The sequence below is a fragment of the Stegodyphus dumicola genome, chromosome 10 (genome assembly GCF_044657685.1).
Source record: "Stegodyphus dumicola isolate Sdum_Otavi_A_Nest chromosome 10, ASM4465768v1".
Classification (NCBI taxonomy): Eukaryota; Metazoa; Arthropoda; class Arachnida; order Araneae; family Eresidae; genus Stegodyphus; species Stegodyphus dumicola.
In genome coordinates, this window is record NC_140777.1 from 137,668,859 (window position 1) to 137,685,159 (window position 16,301).

The window sequence follows — 16,301 nt, forward strand, 5'->3', positions numbered from 1 at the left end:
ATAAAAAATCATTCAATTTTATTGAAATTAAGCGAGTTTTACGTTTTTTAAAACTATGTAACCTTTGTTAACCCTCTGGGCGGCCAGGGTTTTCGCTAAGAAAGCGCAAATTTCCCAAAACTACTATGAGAACAAATTATTTTATTGATTTTAATGTAAAAACTCTACTGGTATTTCATACCTGGATTTGTTTTCTTTTGACGTATTGCCTTAATTTCATTGACATATTTTAATATGCATGTATATATACATTCTTAGAGGTATCACAATAAATATTCTAGGCCGTATATATACGGCCTTGCCGCTTAGAGGGTTAAAATAAATCATGTTAAAAAATAAAATTTCTTTATTTGCTTTATATTAAATACTTATTTGCCATGCAAAGGAAAGACAATCAGTTGTACATTATTTGAATGCGCTTTAGTCCCAATTAGCCCAGATTTGCATATTTTGAATTTGCAGTAGACAGACGCAGCAAACAAGCATAGATCCCTGACCCAGGTCCGACTTGTGGACCCATACGGAGTTTGGATATCTATGGTCCAGGGGACCTTGTTCATGCAGACGCAACCTTTGCAGTCCTCGCCTGTCTTTATACAAAGCATTGGACACCCTGACCCAGGTCCGACTTGTAGACCCATCCGGAGTTTGGATATGTATGGTCCACGCGGGTGCAACCTCCGCAGCTTTATACATCCCTGCCCAGCTTTATACAAAGCATTGGACAGAACAAATCGCAGGTATGAATTGAATATCCGGGCACCACTCCATCGGCTAAACGTACGTCGTAAAGTGTGCTCTGATCACTCTGTCAGTCCCCGTCACGAGAACTGAATCGGGGTCAAACTCCCGGGGACTTGGTCAACGATCTCCAATCTAGCTCCACCACATCCGAAGGAACAGACACAACAGTACCAGTATGGTCCCTGCCAAGTCTGAATTAACCTGAGTACAATACTCGGGTTCTAGTCCTGTGAAGTCAAATTATATACCCCCGTGGTTGAGACTGCCTAGGTACAGATCCTAACCAGTACTTCCCAGGAATTCTCCTGAGTCAACCCCCAGGGGGGTACAGTACACAATTGAAAGTAACTCTTCTTTTGTATTGCATGAAAATATTATTTTGTTGGTGACAAATATCTTTTGGTATTCTTTTTTTACCTCCTGCCTACCTATATAAGTAGGTAAAGAAAATGATGTTTTTGATCTAAAATTCGATAGTGAGTTTCAATGAATGGGGGCAAATTAGGGGCTCCTCAACACATTTTTACTATTTTACAATGATGTCTGTGTGTGTGTATGTGTGTGATGATTTTTTTCATTTATGCTAACTCTTATATGAAACTTCCAAAAATTTCTGTTTTCTATATTTAAGCTCTCTGTGTTGATATAAAGAATTGATTAGATTTTGGGTAAAATTGTACAAGCAGAAGTGATATTTTGTTTGTAGCCTATAACAGTTTTTAATGAAAACTATATTATTATATAATCCAAAACTTTTCAATTTTTAGTATTTAAGACTTCATTGTGAATTGTACACTATATTTTGGCTAAAATTGATAAACCAGAAGTTATTCTTTAGTTGAAGCTGTGAACAGACTTTTGAAGAACAACATGTTTCATTTATAAGCTTTAAATGTATTCATAAAAGTATACTAAATGTGGTAAGAATAAGCTCATTATGAAGATGAACTATCATTATGGAGCAATTAAATATATTAGCCTCAATGATCAGTTTTATATTTGTTTCATTTTTCTGTCGAATTACTTGTCAAATAAAAAGACGCTGCCACCAAATGTCATTGCCATGTATTATTTTTAATGACATAATATAACAAATTATAAATAATACAGTGAATATAAAAAAAGGTATGGCCACAATTAATTCTCTGTTTGGATATCAAATCATAAATTGAGAAAAAAACTTTAAAGAAATTTGTAGCAACACTAAAAACTCTATTAGGAAATCTAAAGGTATACTGCTTTTAAAAATTTTGTGATTGTTAAGTTATTGATTTGTAAATCTGAAACGCTATATGACCAGAAGACTAAGATCGATGTAGTGTTTTGAAATGAAAGCTTGAGGGCAGATGTATGTGAGATATAAGACAATACGATGGCTGCTTTAAAAATAATTGGCGACCAAAATTAACATTCTAGAGTTGGTGCTTTTTCCTAAATTCATCTGTTCTCCCAAATTTGAGAATCTTCTGTATTATATAACTACCTCAAATTAACCAATTTACAGATTAGCTCTTCGTATATGTCAGGCTTCATATAAATATTCTTGGCACAAAAAACTATCTCATTCCTTTACTACCTTTGCCACTGCTAATACATCCCCATCGCTTCGCTTCATAAGTGACTATGCCATTTTATTTTAAAAAGCCAATGTACATAGAAATTTATCATATTTAATTATGATTGAATAAATGTTTGCCAAAGTAATTGGTATGCGTAAAAATAAAAACTGGTGATTTTTCGAAATTAAGTTGAGTTGCCTTTGTGTATATACCTTAACCACCAGCCATGACTGTTATCGAAAGCTGTTAATTGCAGGCTTTTACTGTGCATTCAAAATCATAGCATAAGAAAAATGACTTGTGTACATGATCACATGCAGTTAACATGCTCTACTGTATGGGAGAATAGAAAAATAAAAAAATGCATAGTGTTTATAATTAATATCCAGCCATAAAGTTTATGAATGAATTAGATTTTATTTACAAATGATCAATCGGAAGTGATAGTTTTACTTCAAGTTCTTTTGGCAAAAGGTCATGTCCTGGACATATCAGATTTTTTCCTTCCTTGCATAAAAATATGTAACAGATATTTTGATATGAGATTTTTAAAAAATGATGTAAGTCTAAGGTTGGATACTGAAAAATTTGATTATTCAAATTGATTTGCTTTTTTTAATACTTTTTTTGGTATAGAATGAAAAGAAAGCTCAGAAAGAAGTAAAAGATCTAAATTATGATGAGTGGTTTGACAGCTCAGAAACTCTTGAAAATATAACACGTGTCATAAGCCGAGTAATCATCACAGAGAAAGTACAGATGTCAATGAGAATGGTTGAAGAAATGGAAGTTGACGAAGAAATAGAAATTGTGGATATGGACATAGATATATATGACATTCAAAGTCCCATAGTGGAAGAAGGTAAAAAATTATACATGTTATTAATTTTATTTTATTATTTATTCCATTATTCTGAATGTATATACAATATGATTTGTGCTAAAATAATTTATCTTGGTATAAAAGAGAAGATATTTAACAAAAGTGTGTTATTAGTAAAGTCTTTAAATCAAGTTTTTATGTTAGAAATTTCTTTCTTTATATTTATCTGTCTTAACATAACCATGGTTATTTATATTATTATTATTTTAAATATTATATATTGTTATACATATTTTGAATTAGTAATTCCTTTAAGAATTAAAAAAAATCACAACTATGCTACCGTATTTATCTTTTAATTGGGGGGCATTTCTATAAGGGATTTACTGATGTTTGCCATGATTTAAAAACTAATTACTGTAACATAAATTGAAGATCATAAAATCATTAACCCTTTCAGGTTGGGTGTATCATATACACATCAGCAGCTAATTCTTTTATGAGACAGCATGTTGCTTAGTGCAACTCACCTTGGAGTCGGTGTGTTGAACCAGTGCAACGCACGGCTGCTAGCGATATTTGGGCCTGATGCATATATGACTCACCCATCTGCAGAGGATTTTTAATTCAGCAACATGCCGTCACAAAGGGGTTAAAAATTCAGAGTAAACTTTCCTATGAAAAAATGCATATTTACAAGCAGGAAGGAAATATAGTATATATGTGTATGGCTGAACTGTATTTTGTATATTAACCCTTTTGAGACAGCACGCCTTTGTTCAAGATGTTTCTCTGGGGTGAATGGGAGTTGAAAGGAATCATCCAGAAGATGGAAGCTTCGCATCGCCAAGCCTAGCTTTAGAAAAAAAAAATTAAAAAGTCCTAACATCATAATTTTTTTGGTACCATTTTCGATTATTATGTAAGCTATCACATACATTAAAATTAGCATTTAATAATCTTTCCTTTACTTTACATGAAAATATGTAAAAAGAATATGCTTGCTTTGAGAAATAGTTCCGAAAGTGCTATTTAAATTATTCTGCTATTTATTGTGCTATACTGAAAGTGCTATTTATTTATTTATTTAAATTCTCCAAAATACATCAATAATTTTTAAAATTATTAAAATTTTTAAGGGAAGTGGAAGGCAGGCACTTATGAGCTCAGTCTCTGATAAAATGTTCGTATCAGAATCACTAGGGATATCGCTTCCTAACTCTTTAAAAAATGAATCATCTTTTATCATCCATATCCATAATTGGCTCATTTACCTTATGAATATATCCTGCATGTCATAAATAATGCTTGTTCACCATAACAAACTGGAATCAAGGATTTCCAAAATAAAAAAGGAAATGCATGAAACATAATAAAAGCAAAGCAAAGTTCAACACAACCCCACATAGTAATCCTAAAAGACCCTAAATAGTAGTGAAGAAAATAATTAAAAAAGTATTCAAAGGTGAAATAAAAGTGATTTAAGAGCTAGTCTCTGTTTGTTTACATTACGCTATCCTTACTCTCCTGCAATAGCTGACACCAAATTTAGGCAGAATGTGACAGGCCCTTCAAACTATGTTCAATTCAAAAGGACTCAGGATACCATCTAGCAACTTAAAAAATAATTGAGCTTAAAATGCATGTATGCATCACTTATTCATTAAGCTCATTCTCCAGTGATGCATGGGTTTGATGGCTGGCCGTATGAGACTTTCATAGGGAATGCATATAGGGAAAGGGTTAAGGTATACATAAATCTAAACTGTTATAGTAAAAAAGCACAAACAATACAAAATTGAAAATATCGGGAGATATGTTATACTGTATGTGGGTGCTAAGTATGAGAGTTTTAATTTCATAAGATGAGTATCGAATTTCATGATATTATGATAGTGTCCATTTACTTTGCATTAATTGACATCGTCTGTATCACTGTCACAGGTATTGTACATGTTGATTATTGTTGATGAATCAAGCTGCGACAGCTGTTATTGAAAGCGGAAGCAGCATTTTTGTGATTCTTTCTGGAACTGAGGCTCTCATGATGGGCAGTGCACAAGTCATGAGTTTTCTTTCCCCTGAAAACGTATTCTTATTAGCTATGAAAGCATGTAGCAGTATATTTATGCACACTGTCACAATATAGCCTTTTGGAAATGTTTACTTCAGATGTTGAATTCAGTTAGCAGTTAAACCAGATTCAATTTTTGGAATTTTGATAATGAAATTCATTTTTCCCTTTCACTTTTTGTTGAAAGTGCAGATCCAGTTCTTATTTTGCCTTTATTATCATCACTGCAGTTCTTAGTCTTTTGTTGTTCTGTATGGAATGGTAAGCATAGAATAGGAGAGTGTTTGGCCACTTTTTTCTTAATACTGTGTACACAATTCTTGAGTAAGTCTGTCTTCTTTTATTAACATGTCTCATTTTTATTTATTACCGTCTATTCTTTTTTGCCATTCTGCTTTGTGCAGAAAATTCACCGAACCTTGCTGTATATGAGGCTCTACAGCAAATGGATAATGAGAATATCTATATTAATAATAATATTAATATCATTTTATTGGTGGGAAACATAAGTAAAAACACCCTCAACCATTTATGGATAATTACAAGTTGATGTTGGCAATGTTATAATTAAGGAATGTTGGGCAAAAACTTTTAAGAATGTGCCAAGGTCTTTTTAATGCATCATGTGGGCAGTGCCATTTCAAGGTGCCTTAGTGCTTGATGATCTTTTGTGGTGCCGTATTATTTGCCAGCACACAGTAGGGGAGAGAGGATCATCCCTCCTGGGTAGAATTAAAAAAATAAAAATTACAATTCAAAATACCATTTTATGCATTTAATTTCATACTTTTTACTTTAAAAAATACCATTTTATGCATTTAATTTCATACTTTTTACTTTAAATAAACCTCAGACTGAATACAGGTTTCCTGATGGCCTTGCATGTGTGTCAATCAATGAAATAGAAAGTGTGCACATAAATTTCAAGGAATATGAAGCCAAAAGGCATCAATGATTAATTAAAATTTTTAAAAATAAATTTATAGCTTTGTATGCTTTTAAATTTTTATTACAGGCATTGTGTGGTAAAAAAAGTTAATCATTAATGTATATTTAATGTGAGAAATGAAATCTCAATTGTTCATCTGCATTTGTTTCATCCAAATTAAGTTCACTCGTAGCAATATTTAATACTGCATGTATGTCTTCCAATAACTTGATCTTTTCCTGTTGGTCCTCAAATAATTGATTTGTATACTGTTCCATGTATAGACAAAAATTTAAGGATTGGAATGTTCTTTCCCAAATTCTCTTTTCCAATCAGTCAAATCTCAACAATATTCATATTTCATTGTTTAATTTCTAAATTAATTGATAAATAAATAATTAATTTCTAAATTAATTAATGGAAAAGATGCCAATCTAGTGTTCACAGCTTAGATGGACTGCTAGTGTAATCATATCTGTATATATGCACATATAAACTCAAACAATAGATTCTGCTATTTTATGCTGCTAATTTTTTTTTTTTTTTTTTTTATTATAAAATTGGATAGGAAAGAGGTGAAAATGTCATTGTGAAAAAATTTCATAATAGGTTAAGTGATTAAAAAGACTGTATTTGGTCTTCAATCCAGCTTTTGCCCACCTCTGATCTAGGGAATGTTTTTTGTCAGTTTTTGGGTCCTCTTATTATGGATGCAGCATGGATTGCATTAATTTTGTATCGATTCATGTAGGTCAAGGATGTCAAACTCGTGGCCCGCGGGCCGCATGCGGCCCACAACAAATATTTTTGCAGCCCGGCCAATATATCGGCAAATAATAATATATAATAATAAAATAACATATCGACGAAGAAAAAAATGAAATGTTTACTGCTAAGTAATTAACGATAATTTATTCAGTGTTGTTAGATTACTCACACCGAGCTGACACACACTCTACTTAAATTACAAATGCGTGTGAGTAGCTTGCGTTCAGCTACCTTCGGCTTTTGGGGGACACATGCACTCAGAACTTGTACGCATCCCCTGATAGCCGAATGTGACCGAACTCATGGTCTCAGTTTTCCAATCATAGTTTTGTTCGATATATTGATGCATGCATGTGCATGCACTTTGCTTTATTATTAATTATTACTTAATTCATATTGTTACGGATTTCATAGTTATTTATTTATTTAGTTTTTTTTATTTAGAATTGTAATTAGATTTGCTTCATGTTGCCTTAGCAATGCAGACGATTTTTGAAAAGACAGCTGCTTTAGAAGGTTAAAAATAGAACAGCTGGTGCATTTAATACCTAATAAATAAATATCTCATAATTGATGTTGCCATCCACAAAAATCCAGATATTTATAGATGTTTCCAGTATATTCGAGAAATTAATTATAAAGCTTATAAAAGCCGAGAACAAACAACTCATCTCAGTAGTAGCTGTAGTTCTAGCGAACTGTTTGTTTACTTAATGCTGTGATTGATTTGTAGCGATTTCGCTGTGAGATAGAATTAGTTTCTCTGTTTTGAATTGATTTTTGCTAAACGTTTGACATTTTGTGATATTGTTAGAATATTTTTGAAGAAATATTTCAGCATTTTGATTTATCTCTTGTGGAAAGAAATTTTTGTTAACTTTTTAACGTTAACCGTGTTTATTCCAGCCCTTTGTATTCAGTATGTCTATATCAAAACCAAGTGGTAGTGAAATTAAACGAAAAATCGCTGACGAACATAGAATATTCCAAGTAAAATAGGAATTAGAATATTTTTGCTGTGAAATAAAAGATAAAATAATCTGCTTGATATGTAATAATACTATTAATGTATCAAAGTTATATAATATTAAACGTCATTACGAACAACACAAATTGAAATATAACAATTACGAAGGATTAATGAGAGAAGAAAAGTTGAAAGAGCTCAAGTTAAGAGTGAAAAAGCAACAGTCCATGTTTAGTAAAGTATTGCAAGAAAGTGAAGTGGCGGTACATGCAAGCTACGTCTTGTCCGAGTAGATAGCTACACATTCGAAGCCTTTTACTGTTGGTGATTTCATCAAGGAATGCCTAATGAAAGCTGGAGAAATTGTTTGTCCTGGATTTGTGAAGGCTTTTCAATCAATTTCATTGATCTCGAAATACGGTTGTGGAAAGAGTTACTGATTTAGCCGCGAATTTAAGTGATCAGATCAAAGCAAAATCATCTAGTTTCGAAAGTTTCTCCATTGCCTGTGACGAGAGCACGGACATTAGTGGCAAAGCTCAATTAGCAGTATTTCTTCGTTCTTGTGACAAGAATTTTAACATTTTCGAGGAATTACTGGAACTAATACTGATGCCTGGTACTGCCACAGAAAAAGATTTACTTGTGTTTTTGGACTTCTGCAGAAATACAATCTACCTTTGGCAAAATTAAATTCTGGAGCTACAGATGGCGCTCCATCAATGACCAGGAAAAACAAGGGCTTCGTAGCATTACTAAGAAAAAACTTAGTGAAATTCACGGTTCAAACATTCATCATATTCATTGTATTATACATCAAGAAGTTCTATGCACGAAAGTAATAAATATGGAGAATGTTTTGTCATAGATAAAAAAAGTTATAAATTTTATAAGATCTCGAGGTTTAAATCAGCGTCAATTCACTGCTTTCTTAAGTGAGTTAGATAGTGAATATTCGGGCTTGTCCTACTATACCGAGGTACGTTGGTTATCTTGCTCCAAGATTCTCAAACAATTCTGGGATTTGAAAGAAGAAATATGTCAGTTTTTAAAAACGAAAAATCAAGACGTAAGTTTGTTTTATGATCCAATATAGATACAAGATTTATCTTTCTTGGTTGATATAACCAAACACTTAACTGATTTAAATTTATCGTTACAAGGAAAAGATCATATCATTATGAACATGTTTGACATAATTAAAGCATTCAAATGTCAACTAGTTCTTTGGGAAAAACAACTTAAAAATGAAGATTTGACGCACTTTCCGACGTGCAGCATGAACAAATCAAGTTTAGATGATACTTGTTCATATCAAAAATACGCAGAAAAAATTGCAAATTTAACAACTGAATTTGAAACGAGGTTTAATGATTTTAGTTCCCTCGAAGACAAATTTTTTTTGTTTTCTTCGATTTTCTCAATAAGTATTGACTCAGTACCCAGCCATATGCAAAAGGAGGTGATCGAGATTCAATGCAACTCAAATTTGAAAGCAAAATTCATTGAAGTGGGCATGCCTGAATTTTACAAATATTTACCAGCCAGGTTTGAAAATACTCGAAAATTCGCATATGAAATTATTTCCATGTTTGGTAGCACTTATCGGTGCGAACAGTTTTTTTTTAGTCATGAAAGGTAATAAGTCTCTTATTAGAAACCGTATTAATGATGCTCACCTTGGGTCAGCATTGAAAGTTATCACTGCAAACAAAATTTCTCCCGAAATAGGAAAGATAATAGCAGAGAAGAGATGTCAAGTATCAGGACGTAAACATTAAATTTTTCTTGTTCTTTTCTATATAAATATATGTATATGTTTATTATTGTATTATTCGAAATAAATCTACGTTTCTTTGAATATTGATTTTTTTTTGCGGCCCGCCTAAAGTTAAACCTTGTTTGTTTGGCCCAAGTGTACCTATGAGTTTGACATCCCTGATGTAGGTTCTCTTCCTTGGGAAAGGTGATGCCTTCCAGCATAACAGTGCAATGTGTCACTCTGCTAGGAATGTACATGAGTAGTTGGAAGAGCACTAGGAAGACTTTGCTGCCTTTCAAAGTCCCTAGATTCAAACCCAATGGAGAAACTATGCAACTACCTCAATCAAATATTCACTTCGTGCATCCTTTGCCATGCACCCTCAACATGGCTTCCTGTTCAAATCAGCACTTCCCAACACCTTATTGAATCTTTCCATGCCTCTCTAATCACTGTCCATAGTTTTTATTCTGGATTTTAATGAGTGGCCATATTAATGTGATTTGACTGTGTGTATACACATTCATATAAAACAGAATGAAAGATGACTATCTTGGTAATGTACGTCAAATTCCTATTACCTAATAATTCTTCAAATTCTCACAGGAAGGTTAAAAAAGTTCTGATGAAAAATTTTGAGACAATATTAATTGTAAGACAAAGTAGAAAAACTGTGGATCTTTGTATAACATAAAATTCAGTTGGTCTAATAAACAGTCAATTAATGAGAGATTTTCTTGAATTCATATGATATTATCTAAATTTTCTGCAAACAGCATCTTTTTCTTTTTCTGCAGATAAAAATATAAAGCTGTGTTCTCTTGCACATATATATATATATATATATATATTTTAAATCATAGTTTCCAAATACATGATTTTATTTTATTTATTTCTGTCAATGGAAAATTCATGTTTTCTGCAAATAAAAACAATTACAAGTTACAGTTCGCTAATTTTGCTTTCACATTATATTGTAAAAATATATTGGGTTCATAGGAACACAATTTTTCAATTCAGATCCTTCTGTATTTGTAGTGTTTACAACATGGTTTTGGTGTATAAAATTTCCAAATTAAATAATCTTCAAGCAGTACACAAATTTTGTGTTTTTCAGATTAATATTTTTTTTTCCCATTTGAAAACTGATTTTTTTAAAATTCCCCACTCCCAATCTAGATAGATCAGTACATAACTATATAACAGGAGTGATAATCAGTCAGGACAAAAGAGAGTATCATAGCCAGTTACCTAAAATGGGTATTAGATAAAATATGTTCTGAAGAGTATAACATGAAATTAAAAGTGATTGTTTCACAGTCAAGTAAAACATTATAGCAATGGTACATTCAGTGAAATTAAGTTCAAACAGACAATTTACTTCAGGGGAGAGATAATCTCATCTTTGGAAGTTTTACTTATTTATGTATTTAAAACTAACTTATTATTGATTGGGAAACTACATCTATACTGCTTTAATGGAAATGGGGCTCTATCATCTCTAAAATGAGCAAACCTTAATGTGTTGAAGTTAATATATGGTACTGATAGTGTGTTATTCTTCTAATATTAGATGTACAAGAGTCAGGGAGCCAGCAACCTGCATTGCCTGCAAGTAGCACTCGGCTTGCTTTACCAGCTCCTGTTTCTTCTACTACTAATACTCAGTTAGTACCTATAGCTTATACAAGTGGTAAGTACTACTAATTGTGTTTTGTGTTGCATTTATAAGTAATTTTATAACTAAAAAATAAATAAGTAATTGTATAGCATATCAATTTATAATTTAGTGTATAGTCAAAAATTATCTTGACAGCCTGAGAGGTCATGAATTATACTACTAATATCACAGCATGAATTGGAAGTGTGAAAGGAAACAAGAAATTTCATGATTTTTATTGAGGGAGAAAAAAAATGAAAAATGGGAGACAAATGGCTGAATGTGTTGAAATGATTGGATGCTGTTTGTAGTAAGAAACTTCTATCATGTTATTTATTCCCCATTCTATAGTAAAATGATATACTAGGAATAGAAAAATATCCTGGAGCTCTATATATTGCAGGCATAATCTGTTATATGTTGTCTGGAATGTGTGAAAAAGGGTTGTGAAACAAACTGCTTCGTATCAGCAGAAAATATTTATGCTGATTTCTAAACTGCCTGCAAATGTAAACAATTTGCTTCAAGCTCCAAACTTTATATTTTCATGGATGAGCAGCCACATAAACCAAATTTAATTAACCATTTTTGCCGTAAATTATTACCAAGCATTACTTACAATGATTTAAAGCTATGCAGCATTGGAGCAGTGAAACTTCCTACTCTATCTAACAGTCTGATGGGTTTGTTTGAATGCAGAGAACATCAAGTGCATGTTATTGACCAATATGTTGTGTCCAGAGGAAAGTTTAGCTGCAGGAGCATAACAGTTTAGGGTTATTCTCATAGTTCAGACTAAGCTCCTGGGCAGCTGAATGAAGCTTTCTATAAAGGTGCCTATTCTCACTTTTCAAAACAGTTTAGCATTGCCTGTGTGACAACAGTTTATTATAAACCTGTTACTCTTCCAGCACAACTGTGCTCTCGCCTCAAAGGTACATGCTTCATAAAGTTGGTTTGCTGATATGAATATTGATGAGTTGATTGGCCTGCTCAGAATAAATTCATGAAATGCTGCATTAGAACTCTGTCATTGTTCATAACTATTGATAGATTTTGACTCATACATTCCATTGTGATATGCTTCTAAACTGACTTGGAATTAGAAAGTATTGATTTTTCTCAAGTTGAAAATTCTGAGAGATTAATATAGCTGAAAGTTTTTTGCTACAAGGAAAAAAAATAAATCATCTATAGCACAGAGACAATGTATGCAAAATGTATGCAAAATGTTTGCTGAAGTTTACAACTCTGTATTTACTATTAAATAATTGCAAATAACACTGAGTTGCCAACTCTCTCAATTTAAGCGGGAGACTCCCGATTTTCGACCGCTCTCCCGCCAACCCGATTTACAATAAATTTCTCCCGACTTTTTCTTATTCTTAAAATTTCTCACGATCTTTATGCAACTTGGCTTTTTACTTTGTTATATGAATTAAAAAAAAAGTGCTTTTGGACGTCTGAAAGCAATTGAATTTTCTCTACATTATATCTAAAACAAAACCTTGCGAATCAGATAACTTCTGCTTTGTGAGTGAGAGCATATACGTATCCAGAAACGTCGTACTCCAGTTCTCCAACGGGCATCGAGTTCCACTGCATGTCAGCTGGCATATATTAGCCAATGACAACAAAGCAAGTTGTTATTTGTATGTTCTTTAGTTATTTCGTTCATTTTGTCCTGAGTTGTGTGAGTACATGTGCCTTAGGGAAATAGTTTTAGAAATTATCATCTTTTGTTATGTCTGCGAGAAAGGTGAAATACTCGTGTACGTTTCAAAAATCGTACACAGTTGACTTTCCTTCCATTATTTTCTCAAGGAAATGTAATAATTTGCGATGTGTACTGCCTGTCGTTGTGATTTTTCGATTTCGCATGGTGGAAGGGCGGATGTTCTCAAACATGTGCGTACACAAAAACACAAGGATAACATGAGTTGTTTTTAAAAAAACGGAAAATTAAATTTTTTTCCGGAAATGAAGGACCAAAAAGTTATTAATGCAGAATGTCTGTTCTCTGCCTTTTTACTGGAGCACAACCTGCCACTGAATGCATCGGATCACGCTGCAGCTTTATTTAGAAAAATGTTTCCCAATAGTGAAATTGCTAAGAAATACTCAAGTGCAAGAATCAAAACAGGTGCAATTGTTAAAGAAATGGGTTTGAAAAATAAATCTTCAGTTGTTGATTGCATTAAAACAGCTCTGTTCTGCCTCTGTACGGATGGAAGCAATAATACCGATTCAAAACTGTATCCATTTGTTGTTTCTTTTTTTAATCCAGAGTCTTCAGAAATTGAGTGCAGTTTACTTTTTGTTCCCACTTTAGAAGGACATTTGACAGGCTTTAATATAGCACAGCTAATTATTAAAACTTTAAAGAAAATGCAGGCCATCTGGATAATTGCTTGGCACTTGGTGCCGATAATGCACCAGTATTGGTAGGCTTGGAAGACTGATGTTGCAGGCATCTTAAAAAAGGAAAATTCAGATTTGCAGATTATGAGGTGCACCTGTCACCTCTTCAATTTAGCAGCTGAAAAAGGGGCAGCTTCTTTACCAATAAATGTGGATGAACACGTTGTTGATATTTATTATTATCTTGAAAGGAGTTCTAAAAGGAAGGAAAAATTGAAACAGTTCCAACAGCTGCGTAACAGCAGTTTACAATTAGAAAACTTGGATGAAGTTATAAAATCAGCTAGTTTTGACAACCAATGGAGTTTAATTGGAAAACTGAAAGGTGCTGATGGAATTTTAAAATATAGTGAACTGTCTAGAATTGTGTATGGCCTTAACAGTTCCCATAGTAATGCAGAGTGTGAGAGGATTCTCAGTGTTGTTGTGAAAACGAGGACTAAATTTAGATCTAATATTAGTGATAACACATTCGAAAAACTTTTATTAGCGAAAGCAGGCCTACGTGGCAATTGCTGTGAACAAAAATATGAAGTTTCTTTCTTAAAGAAAGCAAAATCTGCCACTGTTTATAACGTTTGTATGAAAACTGATTAAAGTGTCTTTTTTTTTTTTTTTTTTTTTCTTAAACGATGCAAGTAATAAAAATGTTTTTTATGTGTAAGGTATTTTTGTGTTGCTTGCATTTAAGAATTAGTTACTATTTAAAGTTAATTCATTATTAAAAACTATATTTTTATCATTTAAAAAAGTCTTTTTAACATCTCCTGATTTCTTAAAAAAATCTCCTGATTTTTGAGTGTCATATTTTGGCAAGTATGATAACAAATAGGCTTGCCTTTTGGTTTTATGAAAAATGTAGACCAAAAGTGTCATTTAATTAAAAATATATTAGATGTTTTTTCTTGTGTATTTATGTTAATATATAAGTTATTTCTCCCATCTTCTTAGCATGCCTTCGTAGTGTAGTGGTGAGCACACTCGGAGTCCCGGCGAGGGCATTCCTCGTTTTTCATATCTCCTGCTTTCAAAAAATACCCAATTTCTCTACAAATGCTTTAATGAAAAAGTAGAATTTTTCAAATTGGATTTGATAAAATATGTCATACTTTATGATTGTAATTGTAATCCTAAAATTATTATACTTGAGGGGAAAATATTTTTTTTTCTGTATTTAAAGGCAGTGGAGAATTAGCAGTAGTTCCTTCTACATCTAGCTCTTCTACATCGTCTTCCACATCAAGTTCCTCTACATCTCAAGACTTCTTTCCTACTTCATCTCAACAACCAGCTGTTGCATCTGGCAGCAATTCTTTCAATATGGCTTTGATTCCTACTTCTGAAGGTTTGGCTACTGTAAGACCTAAATGCCTAAGGTTAAAGCAAGTACCAGGACGACATAGGATGTTGCTTTTAGATAAAGGACTTCCACTAGTCTCTGACAATGGCTTACCCATGCCTGTGGGCTGTAAATGTGGAAGTTCTGGAGAATCCAGGTAACTATTATGCTAATTTGTTTGTTAAAATTATTTTTATTGCTGTAATGTGTTCTGTTAGCTGAACTATTTATATTTAATCTATTCATTATTTATATTTAATCTACATTACCTTCATTTTTTTAAAGAATGTAAACCTTTATTTTAGTGTGATTTAAAATTTTAGTTTATTTGTATTTATAGAGCATAATTTTTTTAATTTGTGTGCATGCTGAACTATATGTTCTCAGTTTTATGTTCTGCAATTCGCAGCCGAAAAAAATTTCTTACCCCATTGTGCATAATTTTTTCAAAACAGTTTTAATATAATTTATTTCATGCTCATAAAAGGCTCTTTTTGATCATTGCATTATGGAACTATTTAATATTGGCAATTAAACAATGAATTAAGCAGTATTTCGTTATACAATTTTTAAAATTTATAATGAATACTGAAGTGTTGAATTCCAGTGTGTATTCACAAACTGAATTCACCCAGTTTTTAGTATGTACATGACTATAATTTCTCTTAGAATTTATATAATGTAATCAGTTCTCTTCTGATTTGTCTTTTAATAGAAATTAAATGATAGAGTGCATACATCAGTTTATCTGACGGATTGTTAGAATTGATTGTAGATTATCAAATTATATATATACACACACACATATATACATTTACACGCAGTGAAAATTTTGTGTGGTGAAGTAGAACATGATGATGCAGCTGATGCATAAAGATGTAACAGATCAATGCTGTTCTTTATTTTTGCAATAACATTCTTCAAATAAACATCATAACTAAATTGGTGGAAGATGTACAGCCTTTGGTGCAAGATGTGCAGCCAAAATACATACATGTTTTTCACATATTTGTAACAGTATAATTAGATTAAGAAAGAAAGGTTACAGGCTGCATATTAGCAGGACAGAGGTAGATTCAAGAATGAGAATATTATGATATTGATGCTATATTAAAAATAATAAAAAAATGATTCTACTTTACCTTTATTGGTTAGTAAAGAGTTTTTGTTTGCAAATTTATGATTACTTTTGTGCAAATGATGTTAGTTTCCCTTTTGTTGGTATTTATTGATATTAAATGAAAATCAGGTGACAG

The 16,301-nt window shown here is 32.2% G+C and overlaps 1 protein-coding gene across 1 annotated transcript in view; it reads left to right on the forward strand.

The window, feature by feature from the left end:
• Ubr3 (Ubr3 ubiquitin ligase) overlaps positions 1-16,301 on the forward strand; it is a 187,675-nt gene that overhangs the window by 65,208 nt on the left and 106,166 nt on the right. The window contains exons 18-20 of the mRNA XM_085825584.1: positions 2,940-3,165; positions 11,199-11,318; positions 14,887-15,202. Of these exons, the coding sequence (XP_085681710.1) occupies positions 2,940-3,165; positions 11,199-11,318; positions 14,887-15,202 (662 nt within the window). The remainder of the gene's footprint in view (positions 1-2,939; positions 3,166-11,198; positions 11,319-14,886; positions 15,203-16,301) is intronic.